Here is a 21,721-nt window from a genome sequence, read left to right on the forward strand (position 1 = left end):
GGTTCTTGGTGACCTCTTATTCCTCATATTCTAACCTTTCAATCGCTTCTTAATATCTTATTTTCATCATTCATATCTTCTTATTTGTAAATGTAATAAGGCACTGCATGTGGCATTTGTTTGACAATGACCAACTTTATTTGTCCCAGTGGAAAATTTGAACATGGGAAGGTCCTCTAGTCACAAAAGTAAAAGTTGGAAATAAAAATAATTAAGTTCGTTGCAAGATGTAGCGTTAAAAAGACGTCAACAGTGATAAATATTAGCAAATTTTAGAAGGGCTGGCTTCTTTGCCCTGATATTTACAGACGCTAGTTTGTGGTGATAAAACTTTAGCTGTTGGCTTGGTGTAAAACACCAATTTCTCCCCCCTCCCTCAACTCCTGTAAGAAAATGTGGATGTTATAGAAGATGTGGCAAAAGCACGATTTAAACTTGTGGGAAAAGTTCATTTCACTGTTTTTCCATATCCTGTTATTGCTCTTATATATCTCATATAGAGATCTTGAAACTTATCTGTGCAAAACAGGTCAGGTCTCCATTGAATCAGGTTTATCATCTTGTGCATTTATCTGTATTAGTGACTTTATTTTTTTACAAACTCCTTACTATTTTTTTCAAGTTTACCATTGGTGTGGATGAGTCAAAATTTTATGTCTACTATCATCACAGTCTTTGATATTGTACTGATGGAAGTTACGCTCAAATCCTTCACTAGCAAAGAGATGTATGTAGAGCATACAGTTTTTTGGGGTTTTTTTTTTTTGAAGGGAGGGGAAAACAGTTTATTTGCTTGCTGTCAGCATGTAGCTGTTTCAGTGCATATGCATGTTACATCTATAATGTGTGTATTTTACTTTACATGATGTGGCCGTTTTTTGTAATGATGCAATCTGACTGGATGGTTATAGCACAGATATTAAATTGCTAAATGGTTTGCTGAGACCTGACAGCCTACAACTTCACAAGAGGCTAAAAGTTGGTCTCTGTAAACAGCACTCCAGAGATATACAGTCTATGGTTATAGCAGGCATTTATATTATGCAAATTTGTCACTGTCACAGAACATGTCTATACAGAACATGATCAATAGTCTACATCATCATTCATGTGCATTCACATCCTTGAACAGCAGCACCACATAAGATACAAGACATGTTGCAAAGGTAAACTGGCACTTCAAAATAATTGAACTGAGATCACATTTTCTCCTTCATTTTGTTTATAATTTTATTACAAACCATAGTGGCATAAAGTTTAAAAATGAGAAAAATTTAATTAGTTCCAGTAATTTAAAAATGTCATATGTTACATTGCATCTATTGGCACATGGTAAAATACTGCAGGTGTGGGCCAGCTTGAATTTGTAAAAAGTTATAAATATGCTAGTGATCTACAACACATAAAACTATCATAAAGGTTAATATCATATAACAAAATAGTAACATTTTTTAAACTGAATTTGAATTTTTTATTATGTTTGAAAACATTTTGTTATTGAACAGTTTTACCAGGTAGATGATCATGGAAAAATCATAGAAAATATTAGGCAATAATAAAAAATATGTTGATAAGTGTTTTTCCCCTTACCGCTAACATGCTTCTTAAGAAACGAAAAAACAAAACAAAAAAGTACAAGTATAGTGGGCAGATAAGCATCGCCTCAATAGAACTATTATTTTCTGTTGTCATTTCTAAACATGCTGTAAGTGAATGTAATACACAAGGAAAAAAACTGAAATAAGACAATTAGAGTGAAAATGCATTATTAAAATATTAATGTGACCATTGTCATATAAGAATTTCACTGGACTGCCACTGAAGCTAGAAAAGTAGCTTGCATGCAAAAAATGTATAAACATACTGTCAAACATTACAGGGACAGTGATATGATACAATGGTAAAGAAAACAATAAGCAGAATATTACATTTACTGTTGAGGGACAACTTTCAATATTCTCTCCAATTTTTAAAGGCAAGAGGAATAGAAAAATTCATAGGGAACTGACTTCCAAAATATCAAAGGAAAAAATTACAAGAAGTGGATGATGTTTACAAAAGATATTATGTGGCTTTGAGATCTTTTTTAAAATCCATTAACAGAGGGAGTATAGTGGACAAGCATGTTACCTTTCTGTAATATTCTGAAACATTCATGCAAATACACATACTGATACATATGTTCATCTCTCTTCCCACACCAAGCAAGCCAAACACACAACATGCACACATCATCTACTGTGATATTTTCTACAGTGATTTTGTGGTTCAGAATTAACAAGAAGACTGTTAATCTGTCAGGTCAGGGATAATACTTTTATGCTTGATTGTAAAGTATTACATGCCATAACACATGGCGAAGTCTCTCTCAACTTTGCTCTAGTTCAGTCTGCACTTTTTCTGCGCTTGACGGGCCTTCCTTTCAAGAGAACGATCCATTTTTTGATCAAATACATACGTGGAAGAATCCACAGTCAAAATGTCTTTCTGCAGATTTGCTGACTGTGTCACAATGAACACTTTGTGCACTGAAAGCAAAAATTATTGTAACTGAAATATATATGTACACACAGTGAGTAGGGGAGAGCGGAATTGGTGTTTTACGCCATGCTATCAACTACATCTTGGCAAAGCAGCCAGCTCTGTACACAGATGCTACATGAAAAGAAAGAACAGCATGCCCGGGACAAGAGTTAAACCCAGGACAGCCAACCTTTACTATATTGATGACAGACCGTAAACATTGCACAACTCACACACAGTAAGTGTATTTGATACAGTATATTATATAAGTATAGTAATGTTCTCTTTTTTTATCTTAAATTTCCAAAAAACAAATGTGCACAGTTTAGAAGTTTCTCTGCAGGGTTTTCTTAATTTTCTAGAGGTGCTAATTTCCGATAAGCATGGTCATCTAGGCCAAGTATATCATGATAAAAACTAACAAATTCTCTAAAAGGAAGTTGTTTTTACCTGGTGGAAGAAGCAGCGAGCAATTACATCTTTTGTCCATCCGGATATCAACAAATTGCTCAAGATCCCTCTGTTTCACATGGGGGCGGAGATTAGCAAGAATTTTCAAGGAAAACTGACCTCTCCTTCCTGATAGAGCTTTGTAAACTGAAATAAAATAGTGACATCTGAAGCAATTATGTGTGTAAAGTATGTGCCAACTACATAATAAAAGTGTCTCAATTTTAAAAATAATTCCTAAGGCAACCTCTTTGTAACTGACAAATATCAAAGTTTTTCAAGTTCAAATGTATTTGTATTTAACTCCCTGCCAGCAACTATAAGACTATCACAGCAACAAAAAATAATCTTACCTTAAAAATTTAGGGACAACCACCCCCCACCACCCCGAGTGATATAACCATGACATTCTTAATAAACCAACGCAAGAAGTAAACAATAATGTAAAAGAGTAGGTAAAGTGTAAAATGGAGTGTTGTGGCCCCAAAAAAGTCATGAACAAACCAAAAAAACCAAGAGACAACAGTTATCAGGACATAAAAATCTTAAATCTGATGGTAGAGTCCTATCCTTAAAAATGTAAAGACTGCTGCCAAAACAAAGAAAAAGAATTTGATCTTAAAAAAACTGCAGGTGGATACTCTGGAGCTCAGGACAATCAATCAAAACATGTTACAACTTTACACCATGGACAAACTGGCAGTGGTTCACCTTGTAAGAGGTGTCCTTGCATGGCAAAGGTGTGTCCTAACTTTAATCTAGTAAGGATCATCTCCTCCTGTCTCACAGGATGGCAAATAATTTATTTTGGCCCAGTGTGTCCTAGTGGCCTTGCCATAGGGACTGAATGTAGACCAAGAAGGTAGGTTTACAATCTGATGATACTAGCAAGTGTAATTCGCCAGGAGACTGACATGTAGCTTTGGCAGCCTGGTCTTCTCGAACATTGCCTGGGATACCACCATGGCCAGGAGCCCAAATATAAACAATGTCCTTGTTGCGATGAATGAATGATGCATGAATTTTATGAAACTCGACCACAAGAGGGTGGTCAACATTATTGGAAAGAAGAGCTTGTAGGGCAGAAAGAGAGTCTGAAATAATCAGAAATTTGTTCTCTGAAGAGCGGTGAACATGCTGCAATGCAAGCAAGATGGTTTGAAGTTCCGCAGTGAAAATAGAACAGTAGACTGTTGGGCTGAAACAGCCGGCTGCAGTCGGCAGGATGGAACTGCTGTTGCAGCGACATGGCCACCACTTGGGAATTTGAAGCCATCTGTAAAGATAGAACAGAATACAGGATAGTCAAAAAGAAGTTCCTGAAGGCGTTGGAGAAAAATGAGGTCATTAGTGTCCCCTTTTTTAAAGGCTGTGAGATTGAGACGAATCTCTGAAACAGGAAGGGTCCAAGGAGGAGCTGGTAGTAAAGGGAGAGGCTCTACCTACTGAATATCTACTCCAGCAGGTTGTAGGTGAGGTACAACATAGAGCGATAATGGCTTTTGCTCCTTGGTGCGAATGGCATACAGGGCAGCACACTGAAGTCCAAAAACAGCAGAGTTTCCAGGTTGAGCTTTTAAATGAGAGACATAGGATAGCACGAGTTTCAGACAATGCAGAAAAAGTGGAGGCTCACCAGCTTCTACGTACATTGTAACGAAGTGGTGAGGAAGGCATCCAAAAAGATGCATAGCCCTTGATGGTGAATAGAATCATGAATTTTGAGGTAGGACTCTTGAGCAGAGCTATAGATGAAGGATCCATAGTCTAGCATGGAGCGGACCAGGGCACGATAGATGAAGCAGGACCGTGCAGTCCGCCCCCCAGCTGACACGACAAACTACTCTGAGAATGTCCAAGGCTTTCTGACAAGAAAGGCGTAGAGATCTGATATGAGTTTTGTTGTTTTTGTTTTTTTTAACGCCATGCCAGCAGCTTGAAAAGGAGTGAAAAGTGGTATCTGACTAAACGAAAATTAAGAGCGAATGAGAAGAGCAGTCCCACCTGAAGGGACGTCAGTCTGAGAATCCTGACATAAAACTTGAAAGCCTTTGAAGGAAAAAGAGGTAGAAGGTAGGAGAAGAGTCTCCTGTAGTGCTATAATATTAGGAAAGAAACAAGATGCTAGGCATTGGAGTTCTTCAAAATTGGCTCGGATCCCTCGACAGTTCTATTGAAGGATTGTAGACATAGTTTATCCGTACAGAAAAGAGGCAGAGCCCCTCACAGAAGCAGAGAGTGGAGAAGAAGAAAAGGCAGGGAGCGCTTGATGGAGAAGGCGACACTAAACGTCGCTCATCCACATCCATCCCCTGCTCGCCAAGAGAAGCAAAGGGATTAGAAACGGATTTATGGTGCAAACAAATGCTACACTCTTTGCTTTTCATGATCATGGGATGCTGGCTTTTTATTGCTCAAAGAAAGGCAAGGTAGTAGTTACTTTAAATTTTAGCTTCTCATTATCAACTGGATGTTGCCAACACCATGGTAGAGAAAAACCCTTGGTTAATTTTGGACTCCTACAAGACAAAAGGTTGCATCAACACAATGCACCAACTGGTTCACTGCTACACCACAAAATGAAAAACAAGATGGCCTATTGTAATCTCCTATAACATGATGGATATGAATAGCTACATTGTTTGGACTTTCCTAAACTCCGAGTGGCAATGGGGAAAAAGTCACAAACTGCTAATCTTTCTGATGAAACTTGTTGGACTTGGAAAATCTATGGAATAAGAATGTGTTCTGGGAAGAATAGGGCACACTATACACGAGCTCCATCATGTTCACAACCTTCAACAGCTGAACGGAATACAACTCCAAAGCCAAGAAAGTGACAGCATTGCCATTTTTTTGTTGAATGACAAGAAAAAGACACTTGTGGTTGTTGAGGGAGATATTAATGTGGAGTTCATGCAAAGCTTGTATGTGACTTATGTGCTCAGCAGTAATCAGATTTTTTTCAGCATGAATAAACTTGACTATTGTGACAATAGCAGAATGTAGGCCTAATTAAAAACAGTATGTTCCAGTTTTTTTTTTTCAGATTTAGGAAGAAAAATCTGACCAAATCTTGTGGTACAGACTCTTCATATCTTTTAGTAACATTATTATTATATTTTGTCATTGTAATTTGTGGTACATGTTAGTTATACTGCTTTTAATGTTTTAATACAATAGGTATCGCATTTTCCATGTGTGCTTTTTCATCATGAAATGAATGACAAAATAGTATTGGAGTCCGTATGGACCCCATTTGCGATTAATGTTATAAAAATTTCACGGCCATTAGAGGGTTAATAGTTAAATTAGAGTACTAATCTAGTTATGTTTTTTATCAGTTCCTTTCCTCCTTATACTCGAAATGAGTTCTGTGTTTCACCTAATAAGATGAAAGATTGTCATAAAAGATGGTTTCCTATGACAGGGCATATAGCTGATCATTTGCACCCACTGACCCTATACTCAACACTCTACAAACCAGGTTTTCCCAATCAAAGTTGCAAAGATCTGACTCTAAAAGATTGTCAAAGAAGGGCTGTAATCCTGAAAAAATGGTTTGATACCTGCTGTTGAATTGCAAACAATTTCCTCATAGTTGTCTGGGATCTTCTGAAAGTTGCATATGGGGCAGACAAGCGTTGTCTGCAGTAAAAAAAAAAAAAAAACAAACATTTATTTGTTCAAGGACCAATGCACCACATGTGGGTGGTAAGACATTATGAAAGCTTTGTGACATTAATTTAAAATTTCTAATAAGGTCAATTTCATTTTATGAAGGTCTGCATTTATGCAGTTCACAAAAGAAACAAAGAAAAACTTATAAAAATGATATTATCAAGTTAATTAAAAAATACAAATAAAAAAAGTGCTTACTTTAATTAAATCTGTTATTGCCTCAAGTCCCGGTTCTACACACCAGTGCAAAAGAAAAAAATAATATGAAAATGTGCAGTTTAAAAAAGCCAAACAAAATTCTACCTTTAGAGAGTGAAAAGGAACAAATTTTTTATTTCAGCCATTAATTTGTGACTGCAACATGACACACAATAAAGAAAGTATATTTAAACATTCAAAATCAGACAAAATGGTGTCATTATTTACACAAGCAAAATCGCACTACTAACATTAAAAATTTCTCTCAACATATATTGCTGAGATTCCAAAATTTGAATTTAATAGAGTTTCATTGTTATGGAACTAACATGAAAGAATGCTAACCTGATAGTTCTTGCTTGTTCAGGAAATGGGAGAGATCGATCTGCAGCCTGATCATAAGGAATCTCCAGTTTAGTGCCACACGTCGTCTTAATTGTGTATGATGCTATTACCGTCATGTCTGCGTGATAAAAATAATTTTGGAAAAATGTTTCACATGCACTTAGAAATCCTTTTCCATTAAAAAGTGGACTAAAGTTTAAAAAAAAAAAAAACACAAATAAAAGAAAACCCTCTTCCCCCCACTTCCACTAAAACACATAAAACTTGTACCCAAGGCCATTAATCTTAATTTTCCTGTGCTAGCTCACATGTGGTTTGGAAAATACTTGTCTGCCAAGAACTTCAAAACGTCAGGAGTAGGCTCTGCATTGAGAAAGAGGGGTGGCTATAGCTTTTATGCAGTAAAGTGATCTTCATTGTGTTGCATACTGTCCCTTCTAGCAAAATTGTTATGCCCAGGTTGTGTATAGCTGTTCATAAGCATATTCACTGCTCCATTTTTACGACTTTGGAATACTTGTGCATGTTGTCCTATAGGAGCAACAACAGGCACTGGAACAAAAACTTTATTTAACCACATATGGCAGATTAGGTGAATGGGTATACACTGCAAAGTACCAGTAACTAAATATCTTTGTGCAAGTCATAAAGCACTAAATCCAGCTACAATGTAGTCTTTGTTGCATCATGTAAAACACCAATACCCAATTTAAAAAAGAGGGCTCATGCATAACTATGCACTATGCATTCTTTTCACCTCGTTCATAGTACTCATAAATCTGAACTTCGGCAGGCTTGGGAGCAGAGACTGCCATTTCTCTGTCTTGCTCAAGGTCTAGTGAGAAGCTGCGTGTTCTAGTGTCAAGCTGAAAAAAAAAATTAAGGCAAATTCTCTTTATTTGTCTATGATTTAGCCGCTGTTTGCAACTTGATCATATTTACCTGATAAAGAAAGTGAAGAAGTTTATCCTTCAAATTTTAAATAAATCCAAAAGATAATAAAGGATCTCATTCATGTGGTGATGAGTGGAAAGTGTCAAGAGAGAGAAATAGTAAAAATCATAGCTGCAACAGCACCTAACACAATGAGTGTCATTGTGAAAGCCCAGTAAAGATAGAAATGGCATAACACTTGCATGCATCTCTGTATTTGTATGAATGTGCATGGATATATGCAAAGTGACCCCTCAAAATAAATTAGAAGCAAAAAAATAAAAATTCTGACAATTACTGAAAGCATTTAAAATAAATAATACAAGAAAAAATAACTACATTCAAAATGACTTGTCAGTAATCTAATTCCTGTCGAAGTGAATTGTTGGCTGACTTTTATATTTTCCTGCAGCTTTCAACCAAAAGTTTTAAACTCACTCTTCTGATGCACCAAATCAGACTAGAATGCTTTGTCCCCAGTAAATATTCCATCTACTTTTAATATTAAGCTTTAAATGGAAGATACAAAGAATCCATCCATTACGTGAGGTTTACCAACTCACTGCTGAACTCAATTCATATTATTGATAGACCGAACAAATTAATGTTCTTAAAAACAATAGGTTTTGCTTGGAAATTTACATACCTGATCCAAGTAGAAAGTGATGACACCTTGCTCACTAACTTCATATCTGTCAATGCCCAGTATGGAGAATCGGCTTGATAACTGAAACATTTCCATAAGTAAATGTAAAACAATTATATGCACAGAAACATCTGCAAGTGTTCTCATTATAAAGATGCATTATTTTGTCATAACAATCGGGGTGTTTGACATCACCCGACACTAATGCTTTTGCCTAATATGATAGTTGTTCCTAAAGGAGAAAGCCACAAAATGTCAAATGAATACATAAATTTTAGTACATAGCAAAACACAAATATGCTTAAAAAGAGAAAAGAAAATGGGTCCTTGCATTTTAATTGAACATTAAACATTCTATGTAAAGGATTTCATGAAACTTATTGATGTGCCTAACACAAGAATACATTTTAGGAAATGATGGAATAAAACTTTCTTGAATCAATAAAGGTCAGCTTCAATGCATGCTAGTCATTTACCTCTCGTAGAGACTCTGGTATGACTGACCAGCTGCTCACAGTATGAATGGTTAGCATGGTCATTCCTGTGCTGAAAGTCTCTGAGTCTCTCACCCTGAACAAGGATCAGTGACATTCCATTAACAAAGCTGGCTGAACTATACTTTTGCTATTTTTGTCGTATGTAAAATCTGTTTGATATTTATTATTGAATAAAACTAACAGATGCATTAATGAATCCTCTTACAATCCATAAAATGTCATTATGGCAACAAATAGCTTTGACAGAAGTAATCACATTGATATATATATATACACACACAGAGCACATATATGCATTCACACAAATATATACTAACATACTCCTCTTCTGTAAGAAACTTTCTTCAAAACATCAGATGCAAGTTCTGTTTATAGAAAACCACAAGGATGGAAGCAATTAAGTGATTTTGGAAGTAATTCACTCATCTACTCGCAGGTATGCATGCACACACATATCAACACTTCCGTGACCTCAATCCAGTTCAGATGGGAGAAAAAAGAGCTGTGCTCACCCAAAAGTTATAACAAGCGAACGACGATCACATCTGTTGCGACCAAATCTGAATGGCATTGCCGCAACACTCAGCTCAAACTTAGGGTTATGAATACCTAGCTTACTGGGCAGTTTATTGTATCTCACATTTGCCTGCACAAAGAAAACCCATGAATGACAACAACTATGTAGTTTCACATCCCAGTCACTTTATTCACAAAAGGTAACTTTGTTAAATCTTCAGTATTGGCAGCTATACCATTTTTGTTAGAAAACAGGTTTGAAAACAAATTGGGATAATATGTGGATTAAATATAAATGAAAAAATTATTTATGGTTTCCAGCCCACCTGCACCAAAGCACACCCTGAACCAGAAGCTTGAATACGCAGCCCAGAACCCATCTGTTTCATTGGTTCAATCTGCAATTCTAAGCTGTTGACAGGCTGGATTTGAAAGTCACGATGAATGCCACTGCCCTCTACGATTACTGTCATATTTGTGGGGCCCTCAAAATATACAGATGTTGCAAATTCGGACAATGCATTCAGTCCCACCACAGTATCCTGGCGAAAAATATATAGCAATACTAATTACATATTTGGAAGCATAATTAAAACAAAGATCTTCTGCAATCATGATAAGCATAATGATAAGCATAATGATACATCAGTGATTAAGCATATTTATTCAGTGAATTTACACTGGTATATTTAACTGTAAAAAAGCTTTAGTATACTGCTAATGCTGTGGATGGTAGTAGCATTTTTAAGATGGAATTTATAAAAAGAATTCTTTGGATAGTAATAGGAATTATTACTGCTCATTTGTCAAGATCTGTTACAAACAGTAACTTAATCTTTATCTTTATCTGGATGTATGCTAAAGTTTTTCTCAAATTATCATGTAACTGCATGCATGGTGACAAATCAAGTATAAATCAAACAAATAATTATCTACACAGTATGTCAGGAGTGAGAGTCAATAAAAATGATAAACAGAAAGATACACTACAGGAGTGACTACTCTAGTGTCAAAAGGTTAAAGGTGATTGCATATTTTTCAGATTTATTTTGTTCTCTTGAAAGAAAAATTCCAATATAGCTTAAATTGTTAACTCTACCTGGGTTGATGAGTAACCCCCAAAAGCACTCTGCTGGCTAGACAGCCAGTATCCAATTGGTTGTCCCTTAGAGACACTCTCTGCACCATAGAAAAGGATGGTTGCAAGAAGGGCATAGGCTGTCATCTCCACTTCTGCTGAGGGAGCAGCATAATAATACCAAGAGTTGACTGGCTCTGGGGTGCCACCTTCTCGCTTCCAATACCTAACACTTCCTGCCACAGGCACATCATGATATTTGTTACTAACGGTGACAAAGAAGAAAAAAAGTTTTAAGAATAGTTTCAGTGAAAGCTTTCTATTTGTGATAATTTACAACAATTATGAAAAATATATTAAGAAATGACCAAAATGATTTTGATTGTGAAAGATCACTCAAATAAAAACTCACCTTCATCAACAGCTCGGCTATTGAGCTTGCTCATGAGATCAAGAGACTGGTGACTGTACTGGTCATATAGGACATGGGCATAAGCAGCTAGCGCCAAGCTGTAAGTATCTATGTTAGGATTTCGTTGCAGTTCTCTATTGATGCATTCAATGGCATTAGTTGTGACAGAATCCTGTCGATGGAACGATCAACAAACAGAAAGAAAGAACCACTTTTATGTTTGAATACAAAGAATGTATGTTTACAGCTTTAGGTGATTAAAATGTTAAAAAAAATAACATTTTACTATTTAATAAAATTGTCCCAGATGTCAATACCTTTTTGTCAATACCAGCTTGAAGAAGAGAAATAAGAACATATGCAGTCAAAGTACCACCATAGCTGTCTTCCTTATTTTCAGAATTGCTTCGCCCAAGTCCACCTTGCATGTAAGAGCTGAACACCTGTCCTCTGTAACAAACACACACACATACATAAATAATAAATGATTGAAACTTCCCTTCCTAATCAACAGTGATAGGTATCTGAAGATAATAGAAGGATGAGCTCCATCTACCACGTTGTGAACTTGACACAATGAACCAACTAGAGTTCAGTGCCCTGTAAGGTCTCTATAGAGTACAGGACTTTTAATTTTCTTCTATTTTAAAAAGAAAAAATTAAATTTACTTTTCAAAATAATAGTACAGTATTAGGGTCAGGTTTAGGGTAGTTTCACATTTAGGTCACTTTGATTTTTGTCATGTGTGTGCCCATTTTTCTTATGTGAATACACAAATGAACAAAAAAGCAGAACAAGTGTTATAGAGAAACTATATTAATGCTGATAGCATTTAGAACATTTTCTAATCTGCTTTAGATATAAAAAAAGCAATAGTAAAGCAAAGAGACCAAAAAGTAAACTAAGATCATCAGACTACGGTGTACCTTTCTATGAAGCATCCAGTTTCTCCTTGTACTCTGCGTAAGTAGCTTATGCTTTTCTCCAGATCATCATCATCAATGTAGATATAAGGACGTGCCTGAGCGAAGGATTGTACAACAAAGGCTGTAAGCCATGTGCTACCTGATTTTCCAGAGGACTCTCCAAAGGCACTAAATGAGCCATCATTGTGACGGTATTTCAGCTCACGCTGGTATCCTGTGCAAAAAGAATAGGACACTCTTTACGCTTACATCAAACTTTTATGAACAAAACAATCTAAAATCATTAACTTTAGCTGTAACTGTTCCTTGTCACATAGAAAAACAACAAAACTAATTCCTCTCAAACAGCTGAACCTTTCTTGATCTGTCTGTCCATATTTACATATGAAAGAAGCAATGTCAGTATAAACAGCAGAATCATTTTGGTAATTGGTTGACTGTATTGCTGTTTCTTTGTTACAGGTGCAAAAGAAAGTATAAAATAGAAAAGTTCTGAGTGAAATGGTTATCTAAAGCAAAAGCAAAAATATAAAAATTAATTTAAACTGACTTACCTGTTTCCATATAAAACTTTGCTTTGTCCTGTATCTGGTTTGTCAAGCGGCTGGAAGCATTTAAATACTTTAGGACATATATATTGGGAGTAAATCCAACCATGTTCTGTTCACCACAACCAGTTGGCATTCTTACCAAACCATCCAAGTTGTTAAGTGCTGGTCCCATGATATCACCTGCACATGAAAAACCAAAAATATTGTGCATAATTAATAGATGCAGTACATAATCAACATTATCACTGGCTTGAACATGCAACTGCTCTTATGTTCTTTTATCCCCTACATATTCATATGATTTATGTAGTACGCAAGATTAGCTTCACATACCGACAACAGTCACTTCTCCTCTAGCCGAGTCCTCTACCATGTCATTAGGTAGGGGAAGTTTCATTTGTTCAACCTTTGGTGCTCTCTCTGTTGCAATAGATGACATGAATTTATATTAAACTATTTTTAAACAATCTTATCTTTATTACATTCAACCATAGACAAATTATGATGTTTAAAAACTAGCTGCAAAAAAATTAGTCAAAGACCTATATGTTCTGACCAATACCTGTAGTAGATTACTATACTTGATACAGTAAGATGGATGGGAAGGAGAAATTTAATCCTCATATAGGAGACTCAAACTGAGTATGAAAGCTGGAAAAATGTTACCATTATTACTTATAAGAAATTTTATTATTATGCGTGGTCCCTTTGAAACATATTTTGCACCTAAATTGCTAGTCACCTATATTTGCCTCATTAACTTAATAAAAGTCTTACTGAAACTGGTATGGTAAAAATAGTCAACATCTGAAGAAGATCACTGTGAATACTTATTACTGATAGCTTCAAATCACCCATCAGTACAGATGACACTGTAAATGTATACTAATGCACAAACATACATTAATGACAACACACACATAAAGATGCAACCAGTTAGAGAACAGACTTTACTTACCTTCAACACACATATAGATGTTGTGACTGTACTGCTGAGTAACACCTTCCGCCTCAAAAAAATAAAAATTAACATTAAGCTAGTATTTGTGGTTATGTTACATCTTTATCCAGTAATCAGCTCCAACACTGATGATATATAATGGTGATATGCTAAGTTACATGTTAAAAAGTAAGTACATTTATATGTCACTTCTGCCTGAGGGATGAATTTTTGTTACATAGTATATAATTTTAAAAAATGAATTTATTCAAGTAGTTAAGATAACAAGCATTCTTTTCTACTTCTTGTTTAAAAATGTGTTTTGGTGATAAATGTAATATAATTTTTTGTAATGAAATGTGCCATCTTTAGAGACAGTGTTGTTTAGCATTTGCAAACGAGTGAAGATCAGTTACACACACAAAGAAGTGCTCAGAGAAAAATATTCTAGTTTGTTATCTACCTTTACAAAAATTTCTCGCTGCACAGAATCTTTCCATCCTATGTACTGAGAGTCTATCACAACATCACTGTCACAGTTACCGCCAGAAGTAATTTCGGCCTGAGATGGAAGAAACACATTCAATTAAAAAAAAAGGTTTAGTTCAGATACATGATTTAGTTCAATTTCTAACAAAAAATTAATTATGTTCACTGCTTTTTTTAACAATGAAACCAAATCTGCACCCTCACACTGTTAACCCTACCAGAGTGCAGGGGTAAAACATGAAATGATTTAAATATTATTTCCTTTTCACATTTATAGATTAGACTGAACTCCCTTCTTTACAATTACACCTGAACCTAAAAATCTGGACCATATTAATAATATCTGTAAATTTAACTTTTCCTATGTAGTTTGCACCCATGAATGCAAATGTCTTCATAGCTATAGCTCAATTTCATCAATACAGAGGTATTAAATGCATTGAAAATGTCTAACAACATTGAGTACTTTAAGCCACCATGCCCTGCTATAGATGTGAGCTTTTTAATGTACTACTAATGCTATTTCTGTGCAGTTTCAAGGGATGCTGTCTATGTATATTTCAACAATGTTTGACATCCCTTCTTAGAGTAACATAAAAATGAAAAGTGTAACAATCCTGCATACCCCAGCAAAAATTGGTAGTTTGCCAATGTTCTGAGCAGTGATGTAAAACTTCTTAGTTGATGATTGTCCTCCACACAGGCAGAATGAATCTCGATTACCACGAGCACTGTGTATTTTAAAATTTGTCATTCCATCTACTGTAAGAAGCATCTGCATAAACAAACAAAAATTTCTCTTAAGAAAATTAGCCACAAACCCCCCTCCAAAAAAAAAAAAACCTGACAAGGATTCCTACACACGTTTAAAGGAAATATAGCAAAAGCCATAATCTACCAAATGAAATAGCAAAAATGACAGAATGTCTCACATGTACTAAGTATATTGTTAAAAACTGGTTGGATGGTATCAAACTCCATAATGTGATGTGGCATTGTTCAGACTGATGCTGAGTACTTTATCGAACAAAAAGATTTCCTCAGGAATTTTCAAAACTGAAAACATTGAAAATGAAATTCAAGGTAGACTTTGGTAAGAACTCAAAGACTATAAAAGCACTTCATGAAACTGTACTGCACAGAAAAGTACTCAAAGATGAACATAATCAAAAATCAAACTAACATTCAGACACTTGTCCAGGTAGTTATACACTGTAATGGTGATTGGAAGTCGCTCGCCTCTCACAGCAGCATATGGCAGATTAAATGCTAAGAAGAATGGTTGGAAGGCTGTGAGTGATATCAAAGGAGAAACCCCCAAACCAGCTTCTCCACTGGTACACAAGGAGTTTCCAACCCACTTGGTGATGGTGTGAGGTACAATTTTTTTCAGTTCCAACATACCAGTCTCCCTGCAAATAATAAACAAGTAACCTAAATCTCAGGGACTTAAGAACATTATTTGCCCCTGAAAATGCTTAATGCAAAACATAAACTAGCTCCAGATATGTACAGGCATTTTTTTATGTGTTATAGAACAGTGGTTCTCAAAGTGTGGTCCGCGGGCATAAGTCAGGTGGTCCGCGACTGACAGTCGTCATATGTCAGCAAAGTGATTTTTAAAGTGATGCATTCCTCGCATTAACATTTTAATTACAAATAACAAGGTAGTTTTATGTCATCTTATTACTATACTACTTTTACAAAAGGACATTAAGTTTTGAATTAAAAAGAAACAAATGAGGCAATTTAAATTTAAAATTCATAGTACAGACTGATTTTTAGGCCTTGGTGGTCCGCCATATTTTTTACTTAGGCCTTGGTGGTCCGCCATAATTTTTACTTAAGTAAAGTGGGTCCGCGGTCCGAAAAACTTTGAGAACCACTGTTATAGAAGACAACACAGATTTAAAACAATGATGGCTCTTTCAGACAGCAGTTTCTATAGTCTTATCTGATGGAAACTGAAATTGAATTTCTATGCAGATTCAAACACTTGAGACGTGTGCATACAACTAAGTAGTTCATCCCATACTGTGTTAATGTAATAAAATTATAAAGAAGTGAGAACACCTAAATGAGTCTTCAATCTAAACCAGGGGTGGGCAATTAATTTTCCCAAGGGGCTGCATGAGAAATAGGGATGGTTTTAGAGGGCTGGACTAATATAGTTAACTCAGTTTTACCCAATACTGTATATATAGTATATATACTAGCGGGCGGCCGGTCAGAGACAGGAGGCGGGCCGGCCCTTGCCCAGGTCTGATCTAAACAGTATAAATAGATAAATGATAGTCAAAGCTTATCAGCATGCTGTGCAGACATCTGGTAGACACCTAATAAGATGTCTTTATGGCAACACTTATGGTTATTTATTCCTCAGAGACATTAAGATCATCTATCACATGATTATAGTTTGCAGAAACTCCCCTTCTTACATTCCAGTGCTTCCTGAGCATGCACGAGAACTATGAATTCCTAAATCAGCATCTAAGATAGTGTTAAACAAGCATTATAATGAATTTTTTTTTAGGTGAATTTGGTGATAGTTTTACTAAAACGGTTAAAATATTGCTCATTACTAGCGATACGTAAAACAATCACTTCTCCTTCCTCAATGTTTGATACCATAGTGTAGATTTTTAAATTTTATACTGATGTTCTCTGCCCTTGGAGTAATGAAACAGTTACAAACTGCATGGTCAGACTCTTAATCTCTTAAGTGTTTACAAAACAAATTTGTCACACACAGAGGACTTTCTTATATGTCCACAGTCAGACTCTTAATTTCTCAAGTGTCCAAATTTTCTTACATGGAACACACCATGTGTCTCTTACATAAATAAACATATTAAAGCCCTGTAAGCACAACCACATTATCACACTTTGAGTCATATCAGTTTGAGAGAGAGAAAAAATACAAAGCAAAACTAAGGATTTATGAAAGTGAGTACTGTTAGATGATTGATGGACAAGCAGATGAAAGCATTAAGCCAAGAAAATGGTAAATGGGCAGATGGTTGGTGGAAGTATGGAAATAAGAACAAAAAGTAATTTTAGTAATAGCAAAAAAAAGTTGACAACAAAACATGGAAAAAGGCCAAAATGATTTTAGGAGCATATATACTGAAATATTTTATCAACATCCTTTGAGAATATAACAAAGAAATATGGAGAAAAACACTCCTAACACCTTAATACTGAGTGTTTCCTTCTTCAGTAAGAACAGAAGTAATGAAAGAAATGCCTACACACCCAATAACCTGTAAATCCCACAGCCAGGTTTCAGGAAAGAAGCTACGTAGGCATACAGATCATGGTGCTTGATTAATTTCATTGTATTCAACTGACCATTCTAATTGTAGGGTAGCCTGCTCCCTGAATTCTTGATGACACCAAATATATTGAGGCTATTTGATAATGTGATAAGTACCTGCTTTTCTGTAAACATGTAATTTTTCTTCAGAAATCTACCATAATACAAGTATGGACATGCATATACTGGAATAGTGGCAGTCTTACAAGCAATCAGCTTTCAGGACTTGAAAATCTATTTGAAAGGAAGTACATATAAGTCTGGGATGGACTACAAGAAAACTTCCTAAATGTCAATATAGTATATTTGAGTTTGTTGCTTAGTTACTTTATTATTTACTTCTGTTTGGCAATCTTCACTCCCCTTTAGCTTAGAGCCAATAAACTAAAAATTCAACAATTCATAAAGCTTGAGATTTTGCACCTCTGTCAACATGAGAGGTTGTGTCATCTGCGGTTCCTCTTTGCATTAAAACCTGAAGCTCATTCACAAAAACATCACCTGTAATTCATCTATAAGAAGTCCATTCTACGGTACCCGGACTTTTCGACGGCGGACGTTTCGCCAACGGTCGTTTTGGAGCCGGACGTTTTGGCGACCGGATCTTTAGCCGAGGGAGGCATCGTCGACGAACATTTTGGCGTGGGGCCCTTAGCCGACGGACGTTTTGTCGGTTTTGTCGGTCAACAATTCTATGGTCAGACATCTTCTTACACTAAACTGGCAATAAGCAGAGCATATAGAAAGATGGAAAAAACAAAATGATGGAATTTATGTTGTATAGACAAATATTGGCTATAGAGAAAAAAAAAAAAAAAACCAAAAAAACACTTACCCAACAGAAACCAGGTCCCACAGCCAAGTTTCAGGAAAGTAAGAGCGTAAAGAAGGGGCAGATGGCACAGAACTAGTTACAGCAATAGGTCCAGGCAGGCCATTAACAGCTCCCAGCCCTCTCGCAATAAGACAGAAAAGATAACACAAAATAAATGCACATTATCAAAAATGCTGAATGGACAAAAATACATCTATAAGAAATTAAATCTACTTCTACTTTTTGCTTTCAAATAAACTGAAGTGCTACTTTAGCTTTGCTCTAAATATTTTAGCACAAAAGGATCTATTATTGTAAACATTTGCTATAGTTGGTTAGGCTTATTTGGTAGAAAAGTTCTTCAAACTTATACAGATTTTACATGCCATTCATATTGTTAATTCACTCTTAGACAGGAAGCCAGTCAAGCCAATCAAAAGTGGAGTCATTGGCTGACAATTTTACACATTAAAAGTTGCGTTGTGCTATTTTAAGTTATCAGAAGCAGTTGAAGAGCAAAGTTAGAATAAACCGCAAGAAGTGAACTACAATGATCAAGTCTGAAAATCATGCAGGAAATAGCAAGTAGTTTTGCAACATGTATACTAAGATATTATACCCAACAGCACAAATTTTTTTCAACTCACAGCAAGTAGTAGACTTGACAAAATTTTAGTAACATGCAGTTTCATATTTATATATACAATTTAGAATCAGTCAGGAAACTCAAATTCTATACAAAAGAAACAAACTTTATGTGAACCAACATTAACCTGTTGGCAAAGTAAAATATTATTATTATTATTGATCGCACATGATCTCATCTCAGATACAAAGCATAAGAGAATTCAGTAATCCAGATGTGATATTTATCAACATATCATTAATATAAAGATGAGAATCAGCAAGGAACATATATAGAATGAGTTGCTGGCAGACAATTAAACTTCCTGCATTAACTGCTACAACAAGACTTTTGCAAATGAGCTGGTTAGCTATCAACACAAATAGGAAGACCAGATGATGTGAACTCTTGTGTTGACAGGTGGAAATTCTCAAGCATATGGTCTGTTGTGCTTTGGTTTAGTGGTCTATGATCAGGAGAATGAAGGATGGCATTTGCAAAAAAAAAGAATAATGAACTAAGCAGCACACTTTTATTGTGGCATTCAGAGTTTTTGTGTGGCTCACCCTTAATTTTTATGGATTCTTAAAAGGTTAACCATTGGTCAGCTTATATACGGCCTATGACATTTTCTCTTATTTTTTTTCAAATATTTGATTTTAAGAAACTCTCAAAACAGATAGAAATATCACAATAATCAAAATAAATCTCATACATATTATTTTATATATACATATTATATGCATACTATATTTTTGTATAATTATATACCACATACTAATTACAATTTTAAATTAAGTTCAGCATATATCTTACAAGACTGCTAGTTTCAAACAATTTGTTTAAAAAATAACTAATGCACTACTGTTTTATAAGTACAATGAAAGAACAATTAAAATTTAATAAAGTACTGCAGTAATAGACCATCTCACAGTATTTATTTAGATAATTATAGAAATGAGAGCTCTTTCTTCAAATTATTTTTTTGAAACAGACAATTAATATAAAGGGAGAATTATTCTTGCTTATAATGTAGATATTTATTATAAACTGTTAATCTGAGCATACCGTAAATTTCAGTCTATTCAGCACATCTGTATATAAGCGGCACCCACCAAATTTTTTAAACATCTCTACTTTTTTTCTTAAATATAAGCTGCAAATATATGTACAACATGAAAGCTGTGTCATAGGCATTTCATCTCATTTTTGGTATGATGAAGGTGAGTGCTTCAGCAACTGATCTGAATGTTTCAATTGTATATGACTTTGATTTAAAAATGTGAACAGTTAACAATTAAACATGGAGCTCACCCAAAAATTCACTGGAATCTGAAAATTCCGGAAACAAACTGAATCACTATTTAAGCATCAGGGTTTAAAGCTGGAGTAAAAAAGTTGCGGCTTATAATCCGAAATTTATGGTACTTTAAATAATAGGTAAAATGACAGGTTAGAAATAATAATAATAACAAGAACAACTTACCAACTTCCAAAGTCATTGGCTCTTCTAAAATAAATTCATCGAATAGATTAGCAGGTTTTTAGGGGGTTATTTTTTTACAGGAGTACTTACATGTTAAGGGTTTTTAAAAACATTTTTTATGGTGTGTAGAAACACAAATACCCAACGTTCCTTAATGCTGGACAATCAATCTTATTTTGAGAAGAATTAATCTGGCCCAATAGCAAAAAGAATCCTTCGTGCTTGACATTATTTGTCCTTATCATCTTTTGGTAATCCACTACTTCTAGCTGTTTTATAAATGAACATCTTCTTCACAATCATTAGTAATAACCTTTATTGCTTTTGTTATTCCCCTGACCAATTTCAATATATAATCATGAGGATAAGCAACCTTAGACAAGGCTGTGTCCATCACTTCTTTGGCAGAAACCTTTTCAGAAGCTACAACCAGCTTTACAGCCAACACCAACCGAACATGGCCGCATTTCAAAAACTTTCAATATATACTTAAAAGTTTAAAAAAATTGTATTGTGAAATTGTCTACAGCTAGACATCTAGCCAGCATATCTCGATGCACAATGACATATATTCCTTTACATCTCGACATTAAATCATTTTTAAAAAACCACTAAAGTGAAAAAAAAAAGTAAAAAATATTAAAAAACCCATAGAAAAGGATCAGGAAAAATAAAACAATCCAAACGACCATGTAGGACTTGACATATCCGCAGTGTTTATGTGCACATTTGTGTGTGAGACAGAAAGAAAGAATAAAAAGAGAAACTCTTAATGCATATATTATATCTGCAATTTTTTGTACCTCTAAAAGATCTTGATACTTACCATAGTAAACAGGGGGCTCACGCTTACAGGGTCTAGTTTCAAGGTTTAGGTTTGTAAGGACAGCAAATCCCATCCGCTGCAAAAAGCATAAAATCAAGTCTATAAAGGTTTTCATACTTATAACTCAAATGTTTGAATAATTAGGAGTAGACACTATCTCTACCAGCTGAAAAATTTGTTTCCATAGCTCTGATCAATTCATTACAAGATAGCTGTCCGCAGATTCTCAGGAAATATACTCACAAGACACCAGCCTTTAAATAATGACATCTACAGAAAGAAGAGATTTGGTGGTGGCTGAGTACACATGTATGTCACTAAGGCTCAAGCAATGGCAGAAATGGTAGAATGTATGAAGTAGCTACAGAAGTTCCTAAAATTGCATGGTTCTGAGCTCCTTTGGGATAATGCCATATATTCTGGTACCTTAATAAATGACTACCTGTAAGAACACTAAAGATTATTACC

At 35.1% G+C, this 21,721-nt stretch overlaps 1 protein-coding gene across 9 annotated transcripts in view; it reads right to left on the bottom strand.

Moving 5' to 3' along the window:
• Positions 1-757: 757 nt before the first annotated feature.
• Positions 758-21,721, bottom strand: part of LOC112554717 (murinoglobulin-1-like) — a 39,026-nt gene continuing 18,062 nt past the window's right edge. For 2 of the 9 annotated variants that reach the window (XM_025222696.1, XM_025222688.1), the window contains exons 18-41: positions 21,254-21,329; positions 20,428-20,451; positions 20,256-20,273; positions 18,338-18,461; positions 15,370-15,598; positions 14,812-14,961; positions 14,161-14,259; positions 13,716-13,767; positions 13,091-13,177; positions 12,761-12,937; positions 12,207-12,420; positions 11,597-11,729; positions 11,280-11,451; positions 10,889-11,103; positions 10,116-10,331; positions 9,786-9,919; positions 9,253-9,346; positions 8,777-8,857; positions 7,955-8,063; positions 7,198-7,315; positions 6,853-6,887; positions 6,543-6,621; positions 2,974-3,120; positions 758-2,528 (exon numbers count right to left, since the gene is read on the bottom strand). In XM_025222696.1, coding sequence (XP_025078481.1) covers positions 6,875-6,887; positions 7,198-7,315; positions 7,955-8,063; positions 8,777-8,857; positions 9,253-9,346; positions 9,786-9,919; positions 10,116-10,331; positions 10,889-11,103; positions 11,280-11,451; positions 11,597-11,729; positions 12,207-12,420; positions 12,761-12,937; positions 13,091-13,177; positions 13,716-13,767; positions 14,161-14,259; positions 14,812-14,961; positions 15,370-15,598; positions 18,338-18,461; positions 20,256-20,273; positions 20,428-20,451; positions 21,254-21,329 — 2,535 coding nt within the window. In that variant the 3' untranslated portion in view covers positions 758-2,528; positions 2,974-3,120; positions 6,543-6,621; positions 6,853-6,874. The remainder of the gene's footprint in view (positions 2,529-2,973; positions 3,121-6,542; positions 6,622-6,852; positions 6,888-7,197; positions 7,316-7,954; positions 8,064-8,776; positions 8,858-9,252; positions 9,347-9,785; positions 9,920-10,115; positions 10,332-10,888; positions 11,104-11,279; positions 11,452-11,596; positions 11,730-12,206; positions 12,421-12,760; positions 12,938-13,090; positions 13,178-13,715; positions 13,768-14,160; positions 14,260-14,811; positions 14,962-15,369; positions 15,599-18,337; positions 18,462-20,255; positions 20,274-20,427; positions 20,452-21,253; positions 21,330-21,721) is intronic. The other 7 variants (XM_025222689.1, XM_025222694.1, XM_025222692.1 and 4 more) reach the window with 7 other exon arrangements.

Source organism: Pomacea canaliculata, linkage group LG13, assembly GCF_003073045.1.
Source record: "Pomacea canaliculata isolate SZHN2017 linkage group LG13, ASM307304v1, whole genome shotgun sequence".
In the NCBI taxonomy this organism is placed as follows: Eukaryota; Metazoa; Mollusca; class Gastropoda; order Architaenioglossa; family Ampullariidae; genus Pomacea; species Pomacea canaliculata.